Here is a 23,860-nt window from a genome sequence, read left to right on the forward strand (position 1 = left end):
AAAAGGCAGAACCTCGATCTGAATTCTTTGCAGTAGACGCCTGCATTCATAAAAAGTTATTAAGTACATTATGCGAGGTCACTTCATAAAATATCAATGAGCGGACGATTTAAAACTAGTTAAAAACGTTCAAGCTCTATTTCTCTGCCCAAGTTAAGATTAACATATGGTTGCACTGAAATATATAGTGTGCGGACGTATAAATAAAATGAAATGTGATGAATTTGTCATGATATACCGAAAACAATTATGAAGAATTTAGGTAACGTGGACCTTAGTTCATTTTATCAACTGTACTAAATGAATGTTGTTCATTAAATATTTGATATGAGTGAGTGATCTATAATCCTTGGGAAATAAACAAGAGCTAACGTGAGGAAAAACCCATACAAAGACATGATAGAAGCTATCATATCCCTAGTGAGGTTGGACTTTAAAGTTATATATTATTAAGACTACGTAAGGTCATAAAAAATTCCTAATGCTCTCAACAACTTCCATAATGAAGTTCTTCCATTGAAATTGTGATAAGAAGGGTAGGGTATGCATCACTGCGGCTCCTGGATTGAACCGTCGAAACTGATGGATGCACATCATCAAATAATACACCTCTTTGATAGTGAACATGAGCGCTGCCTGAATTACTGAATATTTATTGAATTTAATTCACTAAATGCTCGCTGTGAATGTATTCATTTGCATGCGAGTGCTCATTGTGCATGTAGGAACGCTCGGCACGCGCACTTGCTGCCGTCACCACGTCGTTCACCGGGCCACAAGCTTTGTGTAATAACCGCAGTCGCATCATAAATGCAAACTTCTTTTGTTACGATGTTTATTCGTACTAAGTGAATCTGACAGACCAATTAGCCACTTGCTGAAAAGTACAACACACAAGAGCATCAATAACAAACTTTATTCGTTCATATACAAGCCATGCAATATGGACCTCAGGTATTGCCGTCTGTACAGTGTACACCCCTCGAAACAAAGCTGGTTGAATGAGCTGTAGCTCTCTCATGAATAAAATGTTATCATCAGTTCTACAAGCATATTGAATGAACCCTACTTCAACTTGAAGTTAATCTCATAATAATCTGTATCAGGAGAAAGCAGGATCATGAATAAAATGTTATCGTCAGTTCTACAAGCATATTGAATGAACCCTACTTTAACTTCAAGTTAATCTCATAATAATAAACATTATTAGTGACAACAAGGATGCGCTGCATTGAAACTTTCCGGTATCGCAGAGACACCCTGAGCTGGGTACACCACTTCTTCTTATCAGCCATAATGTGCACGTCATTCTATGGAACAGAGCTGCGCAGGAGTCGTAATTATCTAGGAAAGATAAGAGGGTAAGATCCCCCTTGTCTTGATGAAGGACTTGCCAGGACAAAGAAGCCCTGATATGAAGGTAACGTTGAATTGTCAGCACGCGAGGATGCTTTATCGCTCCATGATATCGGATAATTAAAACGACAATTCCAAGTACACATTCCCGGCAATTTCATTTGAATGTATCATTTCCTGTTCTCGAAATAAATGTTTTAAACATGAAATGCGTGCGCATATAATATGCATATGCTAGTTCATCAGCGGATCATATATGCTCTACAGTGAGGTACGAATTTACTCGAACGCCATTTGAATACAGAAAACCATTCCGTAAATCAAATTACCTATTTTATTTCATCAAATATGATAATGCGTTAGAGACGGTGACAATTCAGATTCACGTTGATTTCTTCAGACCGTAATTTGTTAGCTTAATTTTTTAACATAACTCTTATTTGAGTGTATATGATCGTCTCGCATAAGCACTAGACCCTCGAAACTGATTGACGCCGCCTTCGCATGGCGTGGTATATGAGCTGAGGAGCCAAGCCACGGGGAATGAGGGGGTCATGGTATATCCACGTATGACTCACAATGAAATCTGACTCGAAATGGCACTACGTTAAGAATATGAGATGAGCAAATTAAATCATCAAAGAAATATTGACGAACAACTCTCCAAAATTGGATCCATGCGCTCGCGACGGCGGCAACGTGCAGAACATCCACCACCCCCCCACCTAATCCTCGGCTCCGTTGATGCTCATGCCTCTCTCAAGAGTACGCAACTGTGTAGACCATTTGCCCCTTCGCATAATTTGTGTTCTTTAAAGAGTGTTCTTTAAACACATATGTCATTTAAACTTTCCACAAAAATATGAACGAGAAAACAGAAAAACTCAAGTTGATGTTCGTTTATTAGGTAGACTTATCCAGCCATTGGATGTAGTCATCCAAAAACCAATGTTCGACAACCACGGTTCATTAGGCCTCTGGCAAGGATGCCACCTCATAACAGTTCATCCATCAACGTTAAGTGAAACTCGAATCCGCAAAATGATGAGGTTAAAATCCTTTATACACAGAGGCCGATATTCGCGATATATTTAGGCCAAAATCCGCTATATAGTAGGGATGCGATCCATGATACACAGAAGCCAAAATCCGCAATATTCAGGATGATGTGGCCCGATCTACATTACGTATCAAATGAAGGAGTTGAAACGGGAAACACACTAGTAGTTAAAAGTTCTTTCCAATTTGAGCAGAGCTGTACACAGGCTTGCAACGTTGACTCTTATGTCAAATAGTATTGCCACACCGTTAACATAAACTTTAGTACGAGGGAATACCGCAAAGACTTGATTTTAATAGGAATTTCTTGACTGGCAGGGAAATTTTTCAACTGAAAAAATAATTTCATCTTGAGGGGTACTTTACTATACTCCAATCAATATTATATTAACTACACGATGAGTTTCATTCATCTTGATGGATTTTTTACTTTACTCCCATCAAAATTATATTAAATAAATGATAAGTTTCATGACTTTAATTGAATGAAAAATTTTGTGACTTGAAGAGAAGAAAAAATCCAATAAATTGGCTTCAATTAGAAGACTTAGGAGAAGATGCTCTAGCAGAAAACCAGAGCGAACAGCGTTTTTAGCGCGTTCAATGATCAGCGCCATGACACATAAAGGCCGCAGCTGAGCACCGCGCTCCTGCGAGGGGGCGGCGGTGAGCGCTTGGGCGGCCAGCGCAGGAGCGGCGCCGCCGGTCCAGGGCAGCACGCGGGGCCTGGACTGCGCTGGGCTAAATTATGTATAGACGCGCTCATATTTGGCGCCGGCAGATATAATTATTTTATTAAAAACATTTCTCTTTACATTCACTCATTGTTTGTTTGTCTGTCTGCTACATATCTTATAATCGATACTAAACACACTTCTACCTGTCCAATCGATCTGAAATTTTGCACACTTGCGTAAAGTCGGAGACAATGCATGAATCAATTGACAAAATATATAATTAAGAAAATTTTTAACTTAAAAAACTTGAAAAAATAAATGTCTGCTACAAATCTTATAATCTGATATTCAACACGCTCCTACCTGTCCAATCGATGTGAAATTTTCCACACTTACGTAAAGTCGGAGGCAATGCATGAATCAATTGACAGAATAAATAATTTGGAACAATTTAATTTTTTTATTCTAAAAATAAAATTTACAAATTATTTTGTAATATTTGATAATAAAATTAGAAATTCATTTTACATGTGTAACATCGGAGACACTGTTTTTATTTGGATTAGAACGACTTCCTTACTACAATGGATGGCTGAGAAAAATTATGCTTATATATCGTGATAGTTTATGGAGAAAAACGATGCTTGTGAAGTCTTAGGATTTTTATCACAATTAACTTCTAATATTGTTAGTAATTTCTTATTGTTCTGAGTGAAAAAATATTCAAACTTATGAAATGTAATAACATTTATCTTATATGCCAAAATATTTCGTTACTTCCATCAATTTACCTCATACCAAAGGACTACAATAAACTTGTCTGATACAGCAGCAACAAATGAATTCACAAAAATAATCGACAAGTAAGAATTAAAGGTCATCGCATTTGTATAGTCGCAGGAACGAAGTACGTTAAGTCTTATCTGAATTTCCCTTCCCTTCACCCATCGCCATAGAGACCTTCGCGAACACCAATTTAATGCGCACCATATTTAAATACCTACAGCTGATCTTCGGCGATCCTCACCCTTTGTATTTTAGAGTTCGATGTTCCAGTGTCCGTTTTTGTGGTGCTTTGTGAACAAGAGGGGTGGAATTTAGTCTTTCAAATGATGAGCTAAGAACTGCAGCTACCCTAAGCATGTACTATATAAGAGATGAGCTGAGAACCGTCTGAGGGTCAGTCGTACTTGCGACGTCGCAGCAGGCGGGCGTGCGTATCTCAGCTGCGTTACTGTCGCAGCACGTGTCTCGCGCTCAAACATTGGCTCTCCTTTGATTCTGTTTAGTATTTTTTATTCATTCAGTACAAGTGTTTGAACTTTACGCTTGTACCAATTAATTGTGCTGTATATGAGTCACGCCAAGTGACTCAAAAACTGGCATGCAATATAAGTGTTAACCCACACTAAAAATAATTTCTAGGAAACTGTTACTGTTCGTCAAACTGTAACAGTTATCAAAAACTAAAATCATTGGAATTTATTGAGACATAAATATTATTGCTAGAACTAATGTTGAGTTTACATTTCAGATTATTTCGACTCTACTAACACCGATTTTTGTTTCGCAACTAACCTACAAACGAGTTAACGCTTGAATTTTATTACCTTCCTTCTTATCCTTGAGTCGTCCTCAGCTCATCGCTAGACATGGCAATGTACATAAAATCAGGTGAGAAATCCAAAGACTTTCCATAGGGAAAAAAATATCATTCAACGATATTTGCAGGGTGACTGCAATTATGTCGTACATAGTTGTCGAAAAACTGAAAGAATTTGATAATAAAATATTAAAATTATAATCATGTTCCAAAATTATGAACTTTAAATAGAATTCATCTACTAACAAACTAAGAAATATTCGAAGATTCATAAAGTGCCCCCATGTCATTGCTTTTCACTGATGTTAGATTTACCTGAACCTGAATTTGTCATTACAGATGCTTTTAAAAGAGTTTATGATATATGTTCATGTAAAAAAGGATGTTTTAACCAATACATGTACGGGTATATATTATAACAATATGAGTTACATAAATATCCATCTTCTTTAATTACAAAATCTAGAAGATCATCGGCGTACAAGCTTGAGGTCGCGGGTGTGGCTCAGCGCGGGCGTATTGTCCATTTTTGGTCACATCTCAAATAAGGCTGAGCAGCTCAGAGCTTATCACCAATAGACTCATTACAGTGGAAACGAGTTTTTCACTAAATTTAACAGAGAAATCCTAAAAAAACACTAAAATTTTGATAAATGTTTACATAATAGTATTGTATAAAATTTGCCGAATTTAAACACTCAGTTGCAATGCTTCATAATTATTCAGCAAATATGAAGTACATTTCAAAATTTGATTATATCCAACTGTAATTTTAGACACTAGACGCATTCAATTGCGTCCATACGACTAAATTAGTTGACCTAATTGGACTTAACTGTTCAATATCATCATTAACAGGAAAAAAATACTAGAAAAATTTTTGCAAAATTTAGTCGCACTCGAGCACTTAGAAATATCACATTTGATCTAAGTAAACGTCGCACAATCGCATGCACAGCGACAGTGCTCGTGACCCTGTCTAACTTAGACGTCAACATACGCACCGCCCGAGCGTTGAAATCTACACGTAACAGTGAGGAGATTCCAGAGGCAAACATTTTGCGCGCGGTAATCGGTTATGCTCTTGCTTCCTGCGAGTGAAAACGAATGAAAGCGACAGTGCTTTCCTAGTGAGAACTATTTGCATGATGGGTAGTGAATGTGAATGATAGGGGCCTTCCAAAAGAAATTATTTCACGTGAACAACAAAATTCGCCCCATTATAAATAAATATTCAACCTTTACGTTTACGGGCTCGAAAATTAAATAATAGGATTTTAAGCAAAGGTTTCAAAGCAAAACCCCTTAGAATGCACGATTGACTCTAAAAATACTAGTTAAGTAAAATTAATTTCCTTTACCTGGTTGAATTTTTCATTTAATTGAACTGAATTCGCATCGTACGCTTAATCGGGCATTAAAAAAATAACATTTCAGCTCAGTCAAGTTCATGTAACTTAGATTTAACATCAAAGATATTTTCTGTACTAGAATACAGCACCATGAAAAAATCCGATTTTTATATATCGTTCATTCCATACGTAAAAGTGTGTAGTTAATGCAGATGCTAAATGTCTGGAGCGTTGCGCTTTCGAAATGTTTGAAACCATAGTTCATCCCACTGAAAAATATCCCTTCAATTATCTGAAGCACGGCGATGCTCTGGCACTTATCGCATAATTTCATTCCGAAATCTATAATTAAGATCTTTTGGACCAAGCCAGTGTGTCAGGTCTCGATCTTTGGATCAGCATTCAGGTGTGCATGACTTAATTTCTGTGCTGATCAATATTCTGGAATTTAATTTGCATCGATATTGCTTGTGAACGGGTCTTTGGAACAATCTATACGTGCTGGCCATCTGTCGATAACCAAATCCTTAGTGCTTTGAAAGTAAAAGTTGCGGACGCACGTACGCTGCACCAACGGATTCCCGCAGCGCAGTTTAAGGTTCAAAACTGCCCGATAATTTCAGATACCGGTAGGAATATCATTAAGATTAGGTTGAATTTCTGCTGCCGCTGCTTGGCGTGAAGAAATCATACTACCATTTTGTCTTAATTGGATGTCAATAACAGCGCAAATAGAGATATAATTTTAGATCGTGATCAGTCATGCGCCAATGTCATATACGGCAGCAAGGGCGTACGTAAGGTAAGGCAGTAAAGCACGTGAGTGTTTTGGCCAAGTTCTTCTCGTCGCAAGGACAGGGGAGTCGTAACTCTCGGCCCTGGGGTGAAAGGATCTCTAAAACTCGTAGAAAAACTACAAATTGCGGGCTGACGCCTCTGGGGTTATCGTCAGCCAGGTCGTTGGTCTTCGTTTTGATGCAAATTGACAGACAGCCAGATTTACAGACTGGCTGAAAGTCTGCGTGAGGTGGATAACAGAGGTTGAATGTGATAACACCTCGGACACATTTAAATAAACAGAGAACTCAGCATACGGGTGAAAGTCGAAGAGAGTCGTATTCGAAATTATACTTTCTGTTACTTAAATAATGGGACTAATATTTTTTCATAATTCCTTATTTAAACAAAGTAAGTTACTGATTTATAAATATGTTCTCAAAAGTAGATACAGGAAGTTAGGTTTATTTTACCCCTTCGCGTATAATCTGAGTAAACTATAAAAAATCAACACGTTCTTGTAACCGAAAGCTTTGCAAATCTACAGCGCGTATAACGAAGTGTTCAATTCATGTTTCTTTCACCGTTGAGTCATTGAAATTATCGTATATTACCGTAGCAATAGAAACATAGCCATAACTGTGGAAGTCAACCTTCAATTCAGAAATATAATTTGGTTAGTTTAAGTAGGCGTTATTAAACAAAACGAATTAGTTTTCAACTTGTGAATCGAAAGAAATAAGAATTAATTCCGTCACCTACCGGCACAATATGGCGTCACCGCTTTAATTAACTAGCAAATTTTTCAACTGAAATAACGCAGAATCAGACCATCACTATCCGAGGTACACTAACTCCCATCCTCAATTAAGTTCTTAAACCGGAAACCGCGCAAGAACCACACGGCAGTTCAGCAAACCACTCATGAAATTCATGTCTGGAAAGAGGCAGCAGTTGAGATTGATGGCTGATTCACTTGAATATTAAATCATATTCTCCAGTGCGGCGCTGGGTTTAGTTTAGTTAGAAGGCGGTTATAAAAAGTACCTACTCTTGTTAAGTGATCTACATCGGCATAAAATAATATGGAGATCTTGATAGAACAGAATTAAAAAATATATGTTTAAACTCCAATTCACGTTCGAGTTAATCGGTTCCTACAAAGATTTACACAGCACATTGATACAACCAAAGTTTTCCGAGTTCAAGCTCGTATGACGTAAATTTAACAAGAATTAGTTTTCAAAACCTTATTTGCCCTTTACTCACGTGAGGCCAAGCGTTCTTATGAGACTCTTTTTCACTCCGAGTTGGGTGCCACAGTCAGGAGTACGTATGAAAAGACAGCTTAGATTGAACACACACAAGAAAACAAGCATCACTTACTGTGATGGACGTCAAAGTGTCAGATTATGCAAATGTTTGGCCTGCTGCTGGAAGATGCGGCTTCTGCTTCACAAGCCTCAGTCACCGGCTGTTGCTTTATCGGTCGCGACGTTTAGTTAGGCTTGAAAATGAAAGTGTACACGACGGCTGCACTTGCGGTGTCGTTGTTTGCAAACTAAATACCTCATTGACTTCTTGAAAGCAGTGTCTCGTCGATACGTTAAACTGGAAAAAATTGAATACCTACTAATTTTATGAAAAAAATTCTCGATCCTCACGACTAATATAACATTTCCACATAGCGGCAATCAACCAAATGGAAAACAATGTAACTAAGTAATATTTCTTCCAAATGCTACTTATTTCGATTACCTCCAAGTAAATATTCCCTTGAAATGAATTCTTTATCGAGTTCATCCATAAAAAATAAAAATATTTTATCTGTCTTCGTGCAATCAATGGCATCGTAGTTTTCAATATGAATCGTTTCAATCAGTTTTGCTGATTGTTACAATATGTGACTAAGGCCTGTTGGCTTATAAAGCATCGTAGCTGTGCTCGATTCCATGTGTTCTTTGTAGGTCAGTAATGATGGAGTTGGTAGAAAAGAATATTTACGTAGATGATATCGTCTTCTACTTGTCGCATCAATTGTAGTACAGAATGAACGAAACCTCTCGATGTGCTTACGACTCAGGAGAGCTTTGACGTTGGACGTAAATTATGACTGATAATTGAAATAATTCACATTTCGTGTGACATAGAGCGATGCTTATGTTGGCTGAATAATCCTCGTGTTTATGAAATATATAATGCCACTCATACACACGATTCATTGACTCGGGGGATGAGTCATATAACGCAAAGCTTGAGCAATTTCAAGAGAAAAGTGGTCGTAAATTTATGTTATATTATTTTCCTAATCTGTCGATGCGTCAATTATAGTTGCACATCACATCAGTCAGTGACCCCGCCAATGTGTGTCAGAAGACGTCAAGTAGAATTATTGATGGCTAGCCATAAAACGACTGCCCATACTTGGCAGCTCTCAACGTCGCCAGGCAGGACGCGGAGTGAGAGGAACCGCGCCAGTAAGGAACTGTAGCGTCTGACGCAACTCTGCGCCGGCTTCCTTAACTAACGCGCAAACCACATCGTTAGACCTTCCCTCCTCCCAGGGTCTTGACGAACTGGTTACGTTCCCTGTCAGATATGAAGTTGTTGTTTCCATGACTTATTGGCCATATTAACCTGAGAATGCGAAGCCTTGGAGCGCAGACTTCAATTTATAAGGGTTTCTGTTCTCACATCGTGTTTTTAAATGGTATTTTTAAACTTAGCGAAACCGTTTCTAGCAGCACAAGCAGCCTGCATGGGTGCTTTTGGCGCATATATAACAGTCGACATGATCCACAAACCAAACTACACTTGTCATCCTAACGCACTAAGTGGAGGCGTGACAGCAATGTACCTGAGAGAACCTAACGCAATTTATTTCGGTTAATAAAAGCTGCTTGGCTGTCATTTCTGTACACAAAAGCTGAAATAATGACAGGATTTACCCTGCTCTGTCCGATCAGTTGCACGAGCGGCGTGTGCACTGCTGGTGATGGCAGTCCTCGTGAGCGGCGACTCGTCCCCCAACGAGTACGAGCTGCCGTCCAACTCCTCCGTTGTCAACTTCGGCCCCATTGTCACGGGCTTCAGGTCAGAATGATATATTATCTTACTTCAACTTGTTACATTAATAATATGCGTTTAAAAAGTATTTTTTTAAAGACCACACTTCTAAAGAGGTCGGTGTCTCCGATGTTACACATGTACATTAAATTTCTTATTCCATTTAAAAATATTTAATTTATATTTAATTGTATAAATTATGATTTATATTCTGTCAATAATATTGATTCATGCATTGTCTCCGACTTTATTCAAGTGTGCAAAGTTTCAGATCGATTGGACAGGTAGAAGTGTGTTGAATATCGATTATAAGTGAGTTGAATATCGATTATAAGATTTGTAGCAGACAAACAAACAACAAGAAGTGAAGTTGAAGGAAAGTATGGTAAAAAGTTTGATGTATCGTGCGTATTATTGCTTCCCATGCTAACATGTGAGTACGTTTAATATCCCGTCACCACAGTTGAAACCCTTTCACACTATCTAAATCATTTTTGAAATTGATTTTCCTTGTCAGTCACTTTTATTTCACAGTGTTGTATGAAATTGCAAATGCAAGTTACTTTCTGCTAGCCTAATTTGCTAAATCTCTCGGAATAATTGTCATTTCACGTTTATTTTTACCGTTTGTTCAAAATCGGTTGGCTTAAACCTCAAAATTAAAGGCGAAATCGAATTAATCTTCTTAACTTGATCTTCACTGGGAAACATTTTCGTCTCAGGGTTAGCAGTTTTTCTGCAACTAATAAGATTAATCTAAACTTCTTATTTTGGAAACTTTTGTTTTACCTACAGACATTATTTTGCCTCTATATTAATTCTCTAGATTGACTCCATACTGAAGTAAAAAATCCATGTTTTAAAATAGTCTTTCACACTCCAGCGAATAATTAGGCTTGATGGGACTTAATAGACCGCTGAAGACTGCGCTCAAGCAAGTCTCCTGTCACCGCCATATGGCTGTGTAGTTCCGGTCTCAAAACAGCTGATCTATATCTTAATATGCTATTACTGACAGATCATTTAATTAATTGAATGGGAAATTTATCATTGGATGACACAAACTGTAAATTCTCTCTGCACGACTGAGTTCAATTGTGCAGCATTCAACGTTCAATTGGCCTGGATGTGGGCTGTAACGAACAGATTGTGACGATGCAGGCTACGCAGGAGCAGATCTTAATAATTTATGATAGTCTAATTATTGTGGTGAACGTCTTATGGCTCTTCCTTTCACTTTTACGATGAAAATTCAAGAAATATTCTGATGCATATTTTCTCAGGAGAAGGTTTCTCTACCAAATGACATTTTCACTTGAAACGAGTTTCAGTTCATTGTCATTTTCTTGGAAACACTTTGAAATCTATTTTGGCCATAGACTGGCTTTAAAAAGCATCATTCTCTAACGTGAAATCATTTTTAAATTTTCATGAATTGTTTCATCGTTATATTTTCTATTTTTGCTAAGTTCAACCTATCTTCCATTTTGCATTCAGGCCATACTAACGCAGCTTGCAAAGGCACTTCTGTCAGTCTGTCAAATTGACGCATTTCATTGTACGGGGATCAGAATTGCTGCATGTCATAGTACTGGGACCCCAATCGGTATATTCATTTGTACGGTGATCCCAATTTTTACATTACATGGTACTGGGACTTCAATTCCCCCAAATGGTATTTTTCATTGCACGGGGATCCCAATTGGCGCATATTATCACTGTCGCCTGGCATGAGCGTTGATAATATCGTTGTCGCCTGGCATGAGCGTTGATAATATCGTTGTCGCCTGGCATGAGCGTTAATAATATGGTTGTCGCCTGGCATGAGCGTTGCGCATCAACACTGACGCCTGAAATTGCTTCCGCGTTGAGTTTTTTGCGCTGTGCCCTGCTTGCATGGCGTGTCTTTGTGCGTTGGAATAATACGAGTGCATATCATGTTTTTCGGGAACCCTGCTCATTTATTTAGGACTCTACTGGCACAATATGTTCGAATTCACGATACGAACTTGGAGATACTCATGAAATTTAACGAAAAATAACAAATGCTGTCTGTCATCGATTATTGATTTACAGATAGTAAATTATATGTATAAAAGAAGTCATATTTGAAAAGACGTCTATATAACTTGTAAAAAAATATTTTTCAAATCGATTAATATTGGTGGCTGATTAATATTTATTAATAATTGTATAGACATCGAAAAACTTGACCAATTAATTTTTTTTAAATATCACTTATTTTTTGACAAGAAGCAAATTGATCACGTTGAAACTGGTATTTCACGAAAATGGGTTGATCTCTTGAATGTAGTTCCAAAATTCGCCACTCGAGTTTTCTGCTCGCTTATTCACCTGAAATCCGAGCCAGAAAGATGCCAAACCCGTTGATCGAGTTACACTTTACCAGAACCCGTTGCCCGTATTCCTATTGATCAAAACTTTACCCGTTGAACATGTTTCCTCGTGCAGCTGCGACGGGCTGCAGTACGGGTACTACGCAGACGTCGCTAACGGGTGTCGCATTTTCCACGTTTGTTATCCGTACATGGACGCAGAGGGCTTCATCCGCACTAGGATGTGGTCCTTCATCTGCGGCCTCGGCACCGTCTTCAACCAGGCAAGTTCTCGCAAATTTAGAGTGAAATTTTCAATCAAATAATTGAAGCGTTATTTTTCAATCGTAGCTAATCGGGAACTGAATCATTGTAAAAAGGATGAATCATATATGCCAAAAACTTTTATACATTTCCAATAATATATTCCATGAAGTGAATTTAAGCATTATGACACGTTGTCAAAGTTTTCACTTAAGAAGACGTTTCAAAAAGGAAACACGAACAATTAAAACTGACGGTGAAGTGCTCCACGGCGGCTTCGTGCTATCACAAAGGCGACAGCCTCCTGGCAGTTGTTCAATAAGAGCCTCGCAGAAGCAGCGATGCGCCGATAAGCCTGGGCACTCAAGGCCGGTCCGGTTTTCATGTTCTGTTGACGAGGCGCGTTTACTCTCACTTTCCGAACATAATCTCATTCCATACAATATGACAGTTATGTTATGATTTATGACATTAATATTCTTCATAGTAAGGTAAATGTTATTATAAGCTTAGATGCATGCCACATTCATTTCAAAGTTATTTTTCGCTACATAATTTAACACTGAATCGAGCGGAGATGGTAGCGTAATGACTTGCGAAAAATGATAACATCACATTAACGTTGCCAATGAAATTATTTTTTTAGAAATTCCAGACGCTTGTTCATCCTCTATGAAAGGATTTAATTCTATTGAAAGCGGTTTCGAATTTATAACTGTATGCTATTTCGTTGTGATTAAAAACTTGTTATATTTTAGACAAACAATATAAACGGTAATAGAAGATATAATTTGACTTTAAAAAGGTTCTGAACTAGAAATAAGATGACAATTTGAAAATATTGAAGCAATTTATGAATACTGATGATTTATGTGGTCACTTATTGCTGCATGCATGTTTTTTCTGATCAAGTAAGTAACTGAATTGAATTAATACAGGGTATAACGATTTCAAATAACAATAGTTCTTCAGTTACCCCTCGGCGGAAAAGTTCAGCATAAAATTGTTCAGCCATATTTGCAATATCGGTCTGACAACGGCGCACAAAATATTCATTTCTCTATGACAATTAAGTTTGACCGAACACAACAGGCACGACAGAGCGATGTAATATGATTTTAAATCATGGCGAAGGATATTACCAAATCAACCCATTCATGTTCCTGGTTCATGGTCGATGCCCTGGAATTGTATGTAGTTTACTGACAATTGAACTCAATCTCCTGCCAAGGCATATAATAACTCAAATTGCAACACTTTGATCCCGGAGGCTAGAGATACCGTCAGTTAAGCGTTTTATAGCTCTCCTAAATTGCAGTCCTTTTGTGGACTTGGCTCTTGTGTTGCTGGAAGGGGCAACACAAACTATACCTTGAGGATTAAGTCCACACAGCCCTGTCATATTTCCTTACGATCCCTTCACAGAGCTGTTCCATGCTGAGTGTTATAGAGATTATCATGTGTTGGATACAGAGCTGGCAATTTGAGAATTAGTAGAAGCGAAGTTTGTTTCTATCTAACTTGGAATCCCCGAGGTGCGAGACGGCAGACTAGATGTCATCTGCTGACTTGTTTTACTACAGGAAAATCTCAAGCGTGTCGAATGTTTAGTCGTAAATCGCTCAGATGCTTATGGCAATGTATTCAAAGATATGAAATGAGAATACGGATGTGTCTACGCCCTGCAATTTGAGAATATATTGTCCATCAAAGCAAACATTGGACCATGTGGCCAACAAAGAAGTGGGCACGCATCCATACACCTCCAGGCCCCTGGCGAGCTCATCAGCAGCCATATTTGCGATGGAGTCTTGGTTCCGCCCTTGAGGTCACCGACAATTAATCCAGTTAATGAGTTCCATCGTATATCTTGATGAAGGATTAATTTCGAATAGTGATGTGCAAGACATTGCGAAGGAGTCAAAGTCAACAATTAACATTCTGACTTTGCATTATAAAAACTAACTTCTCTGCAGAAACAATCATTTAATATATACACGTATATTCATTCCGTTAAGGTACAGCACCTAGGTAGAAATCAGTGCGCCATACACTTGTCAGCCGTTTTTATGCTCTATGTCGATGGTATCTTTTACGTGAGACTCAATCCAGGCAACGAACGGCCTCCACCACATGATTTTTTTTACTACTTGGGCTATTCTGTCTACAAGACAACAGCGCAGAACTTCAGCGGCTAGTAAAATTGGAACTTAAGTTTGGTGGTCCTGCGGCAAGTTTCAGGTCTCTAACTTCTATAACATCATTGCTCATTTGTACTTATTAGGAATTTTCTTTATTTTCGGCATTAACCCTTCACAAGTATTTCACCAAAATTGAACAGTTGAGAGTACCCTGACTTCTTTATTAATTATGTATTTTTTTGGCCTTCGATCGTTCTGAAAAAATACACATCCTCCATAACTTTCGATTTTTCTGAAGCGAGTTGCATCTTGTGTGTTCCGATTGCATTCCAAAAGCCACTTCCTAATATCATAGCTTGACTGTGAAAGGAATATATTGCACAAAATCTTGTGTTAATCTTTTCGATCTATTTGCATTGGAAGTCAAATGAAATTCAAAGACGTACTCAAGGCTGACAACGCGACCATTGATCGGGACAAACACGGCTACGGAATTTTGATATCGCCTTCGGAGCTGCGTAAACTTCGACGCCAGCCGAACGGCCTCGTCCACAGCGCTAACTGGAATGCGGCCACGGCATTTCGGACATGAGTCCTTCGATATTTTCCTTTAAGCGAATATAGGAATCCGACACCTGTAGTATACGTCAATGCAGGAGGTCATAAAATCTTTCAAAAAGTTCAATGAAAGAGATCTCACAAGGCTTTCTGAGGTCGCGACCTTGATTGAGCAGCATTCCGGCACTAAAATTTATTCCGAAAGCAATACTGGTTGGATGCCCAATTTTAATTTTTATTGAGGTCAAATCCTTGACATAAAAAATGAAACTCGCCAAAGGAAGAAGAGTGGCGTGCACGCATCATAAATTCAATGTCAAGCTCAGTACTGAGGTGAGGTCAGAAAAAAAATTCATGATGGCTTGTGTACGGATGATATTTATGACCACAGTCGTCCTGCCAAGAATGAAATGTAGAATCAGTGCCGCAATCATCCCTAATTATTAATAAACTAGCAGTTTAGCCCGGCGTTGCACGGACTTAAGAATTTTTGCGATTTCTGAAGACTTATTCCAAAGCCTGTAATTCCCGAAATCCCCAATGCCGTTAATAATAATAAAGCATTCATTTTCTGGTTAAATATAAGCCCCTGCAAACCTAAATTTTTAATATAAGATATAGGACTCATATTTTATTATCGTTTCATAATATGAAAACAGTATTTTGAGTCTTTCAAATGTATATTGATATTTACCAATTTAAAATTTCAACTTTTGATCCGATCCTTTCTTGCCTTTTTACGAATAGGTACCTCCCCATTCTCCCGCTAAGAACGAAATTTTAAATTCAGTACCGTAAATATCCCGACACAATAAAAATCCTGGGTACGCGCATCAATATCAAAATAAAATTTTGCGGTGTCACGCTTCAAACACAGAAAAAAAACATTGAAAATTTCTAGCATCAGCCTACATTTTCTGCAATCCGTTCCTTAAAAGAAGAAATACGGAACAAAGTTGCCTATCTCTAAAGTGAGTCTAAACATTCCGTTCAGTGTTTACATAAAAAACCATATAGATGACGCGGCTACAGAACTCTGATGGGATCTTTTTCCTTGCAGCAAGCGCTGGTGTGCGACTTCCCTGAGAACACTACGCCCTGCGATCAAGCCCCCAACTTCTACAACGTCAACGAATATTTCGGCAGAGAAGACGTCAACTTCCTAGAATGACGGTCCCGACCGTAGCTTCCTAATTTGTGTGATTTAAAATTACGGTCCCGCCTGTAGCATCTTAATCTGTGTGATCTAGAATAACGGTCGCAACCGTCACATGCTAATCTGTGATCTAGAAAGACGATCGCGAACGTAGCATCCTAATGTGTGCGGTAACAATAATTGTAGCTTCTAAGTTCTACGTGTATGCCAAGCTTATTGGATTTGCTTTAACTTCAATTAGATGCAATAAACGATTCCATCCAGTACGAATTAACTAAGAAAGTAAATAATGATAATATCTATGGAATTGTGTTTTCATGCAAGAAACACAGGCCGCAGAAGGTGGAAAAAGCAAAGAAGCTTCGTTCGTGTCTGATTGTCCAAACATGGAGTTTTTTCCTGTTGAGTTCCTGGGCGTAACCTTTCTGCCGACAGAACAAATCTTGTTCACTAAATCGAAAATTGATGATAAACAAAAAGCATATGAAAATTCTGTGCGATTCTATCACTGGATCTTTGTGCATGTTTAACATCGTTACAATAAGATAAATTGACGTCTAGTAAAAATCAGGATTATATTGAGAAACATAAATGGAAAAATAAATATGTAACAAGGCACAACAGTCATTTAATATCCGTTCAAGCGAACTAAAGAACGTTTACTAACAAATGTTCCGTTGATGGTTCAAGACCAAATCAAAACTTGCCACTTTTATGTGCTCATATCGTTCCTTCGCTGTAGAGCGTTGCTCAACGCGATTGATTACAAAGTTAAGTAGAGCTTCTTAATTTGTAAAATTGTATGGACTTACAAAATTGTTTGTCTAAGTTACCAAAATACCTGCAGCGTTAAATTAATTTTTTCGCTTTCGCGTTTGAATTCATTAGTCGTATCTCAAATTTGTTTTCGCCAGGCATAGCTTCGATTGATAGTTTTTTAAGTTGCGAAGAGAAATGAATGTGAATTTTGGTTCAGGCAAGCACATTTTGTGTCCTCGTGCGCGGCGCTTCAGATCATCACTAGCATGAGCTGTGTCACTGTCAGTGAACATAGAATTCTCTGATTAGTTTCTAATTATATTTTTGTACTGTTCTATCAAGAAGGCAAATCAGCTGCGTGTCCGATGTTTTGAACAGGGATGCACTGAAATAAAGATATATAAATATTGAATTAACCTTAACATTTCCTTCCCGGGCTTCTTGTGAGGATAATCAGCTTGATTCACAAGACAAGGCGGTAACCTGACGGGGAACACCTTCTTCAAACGTACGCACGGGAAGCAATAATTCACACAGTACAGCAAACTTTTTAATGTAACAAGTTTAAATAGGATAATGTAGCACTGTACGCGTCTCGTGCTGCAATACATGAACATCAGAAGTAGTTCATTACGAGTGGAGGTATATATTTCCGTTAATATTCCGCCTGACATTCCGAATGCCGACTCCGAATCCTGACCTACAACTTCGCAGCTCATCTCGTTTAGCTTAATAATCATGAATTATAAATTGTTGTCGCTTGTACCAAAAATTTCGAATTACTTGATGCGTGTCAGCAAGGAAAAGATCGCATCTTGCCGAATTCGTAAATACATATAAGTGTTTATAACACGCATCAATTATTAATAATAATAATCCATAATGTGGAACACGCTGAATGTATAATCCCGCAAGTTGTCAAGATTATTCAGTAAGGAAGGAGGAATATCTCTTGAATAATTAATAAATAGGCAGGGAAAACTTAGATCGAAGGATAACCCGCTGCAGTATCCAGGAAAGTAATTAAGAGGACTTCAGCAACTCATGAGGCTCGTCAAAATCTCGACCGCCGTATCAAGGCAGGCTCGGTTTCTTCTTATACATGAAGACTAGGTATTTAGTAACTCTTGTTCAAATAACTTCTTCGTGAAGCATTCTTAGAGCTAACTCAATTTATAATAATATCATTAAAATACACGCTGAAATTACATGTTCAGTATGCTTCATCAATAAACCATAGCGCAAATGACACTAAGAAAGCAACAGAAGCGGGAATCGTCACAGATAGAAGGTGCTTGCACACCCACAAGCGAAGCAAACGCAAAACATAATTTCCTTATCAAGGACGTGGCAGTTAATGAGGTTTCGTATAGAACTCAATACTGAAATGATTCATGACAATGATGTGAAACTTAATTCTATATACTAGCACAACCTGGTACAACCAAACGAAGCGAGATCTGCAACACAAACTTAACGAAACAAAAGGCAGATAAACTTTTTATCATACATCTAATGTTAAAACACTCTCACTTGAGGAGATGACACGGAATTGATGAAACAAACATAACGGTATATAATAGAAAAAGAAGAGTAATGCAGACACGGCTGACGACTGGCGCTGACTAGAACAAGTCAAGCGAAGTTAACGAAATACCTTGGCTTGGCATCTTATACTGGCTTAATAAGATAAAAACTGCTAAGACTAGAATCACACGGCGAACATAATGTAAAAATAAAGTTATAAGCATAAATAGATAATATTTGTAACGTTGAAGAAAATATGGTCCACAGTTGTACACTTGGAATGTCCGCAACTTACTGGTAAAAGCCTAGCAATTGAACGAGTTACAGGCGGCTACAAAAGACGAATACATGACAGCAAACTCAGTGGCTCAATGATCAGAGTTGATTATTATTTATTCAGCAGAAACTCAATGACGGGAAATTAAAATCCCATGGTTATTTCATGGATGAGATAGAAATATGGGAGGATCCCAAGAAGAGGCAACAATAAAAACAGTACGCTTAAAATTCTTAGTCCGAATAATAACTTATCAACAAGAAACAAACCGCAAAGAGTTAGTTTATATTTACTGAAAGGCATAGCCAAGACTGATCTGCTAAAATATCGGTGATATGGCGGCTATTTTCCAACACAGGCGCTCAATAATCTAATATTAATAATTAATAAACCAGTTGCTGATACGTAATAAGCTACGGTTATGTGTTTCGTCTCGTTAAGAACCGAGACGAAACACAGGACTGCCTTCACAAAACTGGCTAAATCTATGCATGAAAATAAAAAATATAGTAACAATTTAATTAACGCGCCGAGTTTTGTACATCGGAATTTATTCGTCAGGAGGGAAAGCACTTAATATAAACAAGTAGGCTCACCACAAATGAAAAAAGTCGGCACCGCTTTTTCAACATAACAATGTCGGCGGATTAAGTTAACTTTTCTTGAAAATATAAAATAAAAACATTAAACCCATGCCGCAATTTCACCCTCCAACTCTTAATGACGAAAGCCTGGCAATCATGACATGAAGGCCTTCATGTCGTGCGGCCGTCCTAAAGCATCACTTATAAGAATGTACAAAATAAATCGTAAAATATTCCAAGAAAAATCGTTTCACAGAAAATTTCATGGCAGGCAACAAGAGATTAGGCACACCGCTTTTCTTTCAGGCCAAATAAGTTTGCCACCTTCCCGAACGTTCTCACGACCAATAATGAATATGAACATTCATGACAGTTCTCGAAGTCAAAACTGTAATATACTAACAAGACCCGCCATCCTCCTTCTTGGCCAAGAAAATATTTGAGGGATCCGAGAGCGGGTCGATGTCCTGAAACACGCGGTACCAGTCAAGTTTCTCGCTCTTAGCGGCCCCGGCAGCTGCGTTAGCTGGGGGCGCTTGACATGAACCGGGCGTACTGCTTGGCATGGCTGCGGCACCAGGGCCTGACGATGGTGGGAACGAGGCAATCGAAGACTGGAATGGTAATCCACTGGATGACTGGTTGGTGTTTGCCATGCATGAAAGGTCGATGCTAGGAGCATCATAATGCAGCATTCCAAAGTCCAGAAGATGCGACGGCATGAACATGCGATTGGAAGAGTGTGTTGGTGCAGCAGGGTCAGCAGTACTTGGCGGACAGTGAAGTCCAGTGAAATCTGAGCCCGGCATCGGAGACAGAGGCTTGTGTTCAGGGCTATCAAATAAATCTTTCAGCATTTGTTGTGTGTCCTTTTCCGTATCTTCAGGATCACCACTCAGTAGGTCTCGCTTTGAGGCCCCGGTATTGGCTTCTTGAGGGGTTTGGTCATGGGCTTCCTCATATAAATTTAGCAAGCTGTCAGAATTGGCCAAAGATTTATGAACTGGTTTCTCCGGTGCAATGTCTCCCTCATCATCGTGGTACTCGGCGCCAAAGAACGTGCGGTCGTCTCTGTTAGATTGTTCACGGCGATCTGCAGGCTCCTCATCGATGACGCGTCGCTCCTCAGGTTCAGCGAGTTCCTTGATCACCTGGAAGTTGTAATGCTGGTAGCCCTGGAAATTTGAAGCGACTGTGTTGAGGGTCTTAGCAGTTTTCTCAGAGAAGAGGATGATGGCATTCTGATAAAGGATTAGGGCGTGGGAGAACATATTGCACCGCGATGCAGCGAGGAGGTCAATTTTCTGAATACACTTGATTTTAAGTACATCAAACTTGGCCTTCTTTTGACGCACGGTTTCTTGGACTTGTCGGAACTTCTCAAGCTGACTGTAGTGATCTGGGTTGAAGTCACGTGAAATGTTTTTCATCCACATGAGCGCGCCGCGATATTCTGTGCGCATCTTCTCCATCTGTGCCAATGTGCGGCCTGCACCAACCAAACATGCGTTAACTCAATTAATACAGGCAAAAGGAAATGTTATATTTTACTGCAACAAAGACATGAGGTCACATGGGAGTCAATACTTCAAACACTCAATGATTTAAGATTCATTGATTGAGATACATTCAATGTGAATGAACACGGCGTCACCTAAAAATGGTACATCAGGCTTAAAATTAGGTAGAATAATAGAAAAATTACGACACACAATCTCCCATATATACATTGCCACAACGAAATTGTTGTTCCTTTGAGATGAATGACATTTCTAATGGAGCGACAGAAACACACACCTGAACCTACAGGCAATCTAAGTATTAGAGTAGAATTTCATCACAGAAAGGTTTTTCTAAACCAATAAACCAGATAATATTGAACAAATTTGTATGCATTTAAATACTGACCAATTTTGTTGCGATGGTGTTATTATAGGCAATTGCACGGAATCGTTAATGCTACTTGTATTCCTGGCTAAACCTATATTGGTCCGAAGAGGTATGGTACAAGACAATAACATGTCTTTCAATTCTAATAACCTGTCTTTTGCAATCCTTGTGTGTGGGTGTGTTGCTAAGCTCCCTGCCAGTTGTTAAAATGTGTTCTTAGCGTTCAGTTGCTTGAGTCAAACATGTAGCCAGATTATTTGCGGCAGTCTTGTTTTTTCAATCCGTCCTATATCTTTAATACAATGGTTTCTTGGTTAGTGTGCAGACCATTCCAGAAAGATGGGATTATCATGTTCCCATTTTTTTCAGTTTTCATAATCTTATACACCATTTTAGTCCTTATTTACGAAACTGACTCAATAAAAATTATGAAAGTCATTGTTTTATATTATTTTAATTCTATCTTGCATTTTTCAAGAACTCCATAATATAATTTTTAATAACTGAAATTAATTTTATTGCTTTGATGTTCTTTGTCATTTATTACCCTAAAGAAAATATGGAAAAGACTCTTAGCTACTTTATAACATAAATTCCATCATTGCATTATATATAACCAGCAGGCCATACAACAAAGTCAATTATTTGGACAATAAATAACTAATTTCTTCTAATAGTAAAAAATTTAATGACTTGATTTCACTGCTCATAAATGGAACGTTTCACCTCCAAAAATCTGCAATACATATTTTTCCTGTCACCAAGGATCCCTCACCTGTGTCCTCAATAGCACGTGACTGAAAGGTGTCAACCTCCTGAAAGAGGCGCACAAGAGGAGCACGGAGAGCCAGGCGCTGCTGGGCAGTGTAGCTGAGGCTCTTGCCAGTGGCGGTCATGACTTGGCTGGCGGTGCCACGGTCCTGCCGGCCCCAGTCTTTCAAGAGACGTCCCATGGCATTCTCTTCCTGAGCGAGCACGCACACCTTGCTTTGGTATTCAGCAAGTGCCAACTGAAAAAATTACAAATGTTAAGGCATTACACAATCTATTATGGCCCAAATATTTCACCACAATAAAATATGTGCTTATATGATTTAAAGAGTTCATACTTTCATGTGAACTTCTTTCACAGGCTGCAATACATTATTCAAGAGGCTGTCCAAGCTAAATATGAGAGAAGAGAAATATGATTTGCTATGTTGAAATTGAGAAGTGTTGAGTATGGAAAAAACTTCTAAAATCATAGTCAAAAAAGAAGCATGATTATTTTAATTTCAGCAATGGAAGAAAATTTGGCCATTGTATCAATAAAAATTTTAATACAGACATATTGGCAAAAAGAGCTTATTATTCACAATTAAAAACTAATGAATGATTCACAGATTTGATAATTTTTTATAACCTAGACAATGGAGAGTTAATAATGCAACTAATAACAAGACAGACCTGCAGTTCTTTAGTGCTTGATTCAATAGCTTTGAAGAGCTCCATTTTGGCATCAAGCTCTGCATCAGAAGCCACAATGTGCTCATCTTGGTTCTTGCCAAGCTTCCTCATGACTGCACTCTTTGTGAACCAGAACTGGCGCTGAACTTTGCCAAGTGTAGTGTTGTTGCCGTAGCTGCTGTTGCGCTCCACCCAACGGTCATACCCACTTCCTGACCAGCCATTGGAGCTCCCTCTTCCCCCCGTGCTGTACTGACCATAGGCATTGCCTGGACGGCTACTGTAGCTACTACTCATCATAATCACTGCTGCAGAAGCAAAAATATAACAATTAGTATATTCAACAGTTTACACATAATTAATTTGAAACTTCTGAACAACAGTGATAAGATATCTTATGTCATTTTCATATGGTCTTACTATGTTTGTGTTATTGTCTTAAATTCATCTTGAAAATATCACGTTGAGTAAAAATAGTGTATTCAAGAATTTATTAGAAGTGTATTCAAGCATCTTAGGAACTATTGAAAATCTCAATAATGAATGAAAAAATAAGTGTGACAAGTTCTTCTTAAAACATTAGGAAAATTTTTTCTGCAAAATAAACAATAACAACAAATCAGACTAGAAGCAATATATATAGTAAAACTATACTTGAAATACTTTATCCAATCTTAAATACTCTCCATTGAAAATACAGCTAACATTAGGTGAAAATAAAAATGGTCACAATATTTATATTAGAAGGCAGAAAGTTCATTTTCCTGGGCTTTTTTGCTTATGCAGAAATTTACATCCTATTGCATCTCATCAATATTAATATACAGCAATGAAGTAGGTTAGTGTAATGAATAGTCAAGTAATAACAAGGCAAAATTAATAAGACAAGCAGATGAGGTTTCATGACCAAATTTTGCAGTTCACAGAACAAGCAAACATGAAAAAATTCAGCCTCATGGCTCTCCAGTAGTGACCTCCAAGGTGATATATTGTTGCAGGGTAGCTGTACTGCTTTTCAGCCCAACCCTTTGG

The 23,860-nt window shown here is 38.2% G+C and overlaps 2 protein-coding genes across 2 annotated transcripts; one reads left to right on the plus strand and one right to left on the minus strand.

Annotated features, from left to right (window-relative positions):
* The first annotated feature begins 4,601 nt into the window (after positions 1–4,601).
* Positions 4,602–16,818, plus strand: LOC108668205 (U-scoloptoxin(01)-Cw1a). The gene is made up of 4 exons (XM_018155377.1): positions 4,602–4,766; positions 9,791–9,917; positions 12,363–12,510; positions 16,250–16,818. The coding sequence occupies exons 1-4, from the start codon at positions 4,745–4,747 to the stop codon at positions 16,358–16,360; spliced, it is 408 nt and encodes a 135-aa protein (XP_018010866.1). The 5' UTR covers positions 4,602–4,744; the 3' UTR covers positions 16,361–16,818.
* An 823-nt stretch (positions 16,819–17,641) lies between these two features.
* Positions 17,642–23,367, minus strand: LOC108668206 (islet cell autoantigen 1). Its single transcript, XM_018155378.2, has 3 exons — positions 22,829–23,367; positions 22,158–22,392; positions 17,642–20,981 (listed from the first exon to the last, which is right to left on the minus strand). Exons 1-3 carry the CDS (start codon positions 23,126–23,128, stop codon positions 19,891–19,893), a joined length of 1,626 nt encoding a protein of 541 aa, XP_018010867.1. The 5' UTR covers positions 23,129–23,367; the 3' UTR covers positions 17,642–19,890.
* Positions 23,368–23,860: the final 493 nt, after the last annotated feature.

Source organism: Hyalella azteca, unplaced genomic scaffold (assembly GCF_000764305.2).
Source record: "Hyalella azteca isolate HAZT.00-mixed unplaced genomic scaffold, Hazt_2.0.2 contig12729, whole genome shotgun sequence".
Classification (NCBI taxonomy): Eukaryota; Metazoa; Arthropoda; class Malacostraca; order Amphipoda; family Hyalellidae; genus Hyalella; species Hyalella azteca.

Bases quoted from the DNA above. Each gene is read 5' to 3' on its own strand.
- LOC108668206 (XM_018155378.2), bottom strand. From the start codon at position 23,128: ATGATGAGTAGTAGCTACAGTAGCCGTCCAGGCAATGCCTATGGTCAG. The intron at 22,393-22,828 runs GTCTGTCTTGTT...TAATTTTTTCAG, and splicing joins CAAGCACTAAAGAACTGCAG to TTGGCACTTGCTGAATACCA. The intron at 20,982-22,157 runs GTGAGGGATCCT...TGGTTGGTGCAG, and splicing joins ACGTGCTATTGAGGACACAG to GCCGCACATTGGCACAGATG.
- LOC108668205 (XM_018155377.1), top strand. From the start codon at position 4,745: ATGGCAATGTACATAAAATCAG. The intron at 4,767-9,790 runs GTGAGAAATCCA...CTGTCCGATCAG, and splicing joins GGCAATGTACATAAAATCAG to TTGCACGAGCGGCGTGTGCA. The intron at 12,511-16,249 runs GCAAGTTCTCGC...TTTTCCTTGCAG, and splicing joins TCGGCACCGTCTTCAACCAG to CAAGCGCTGGTGTGCGACTT.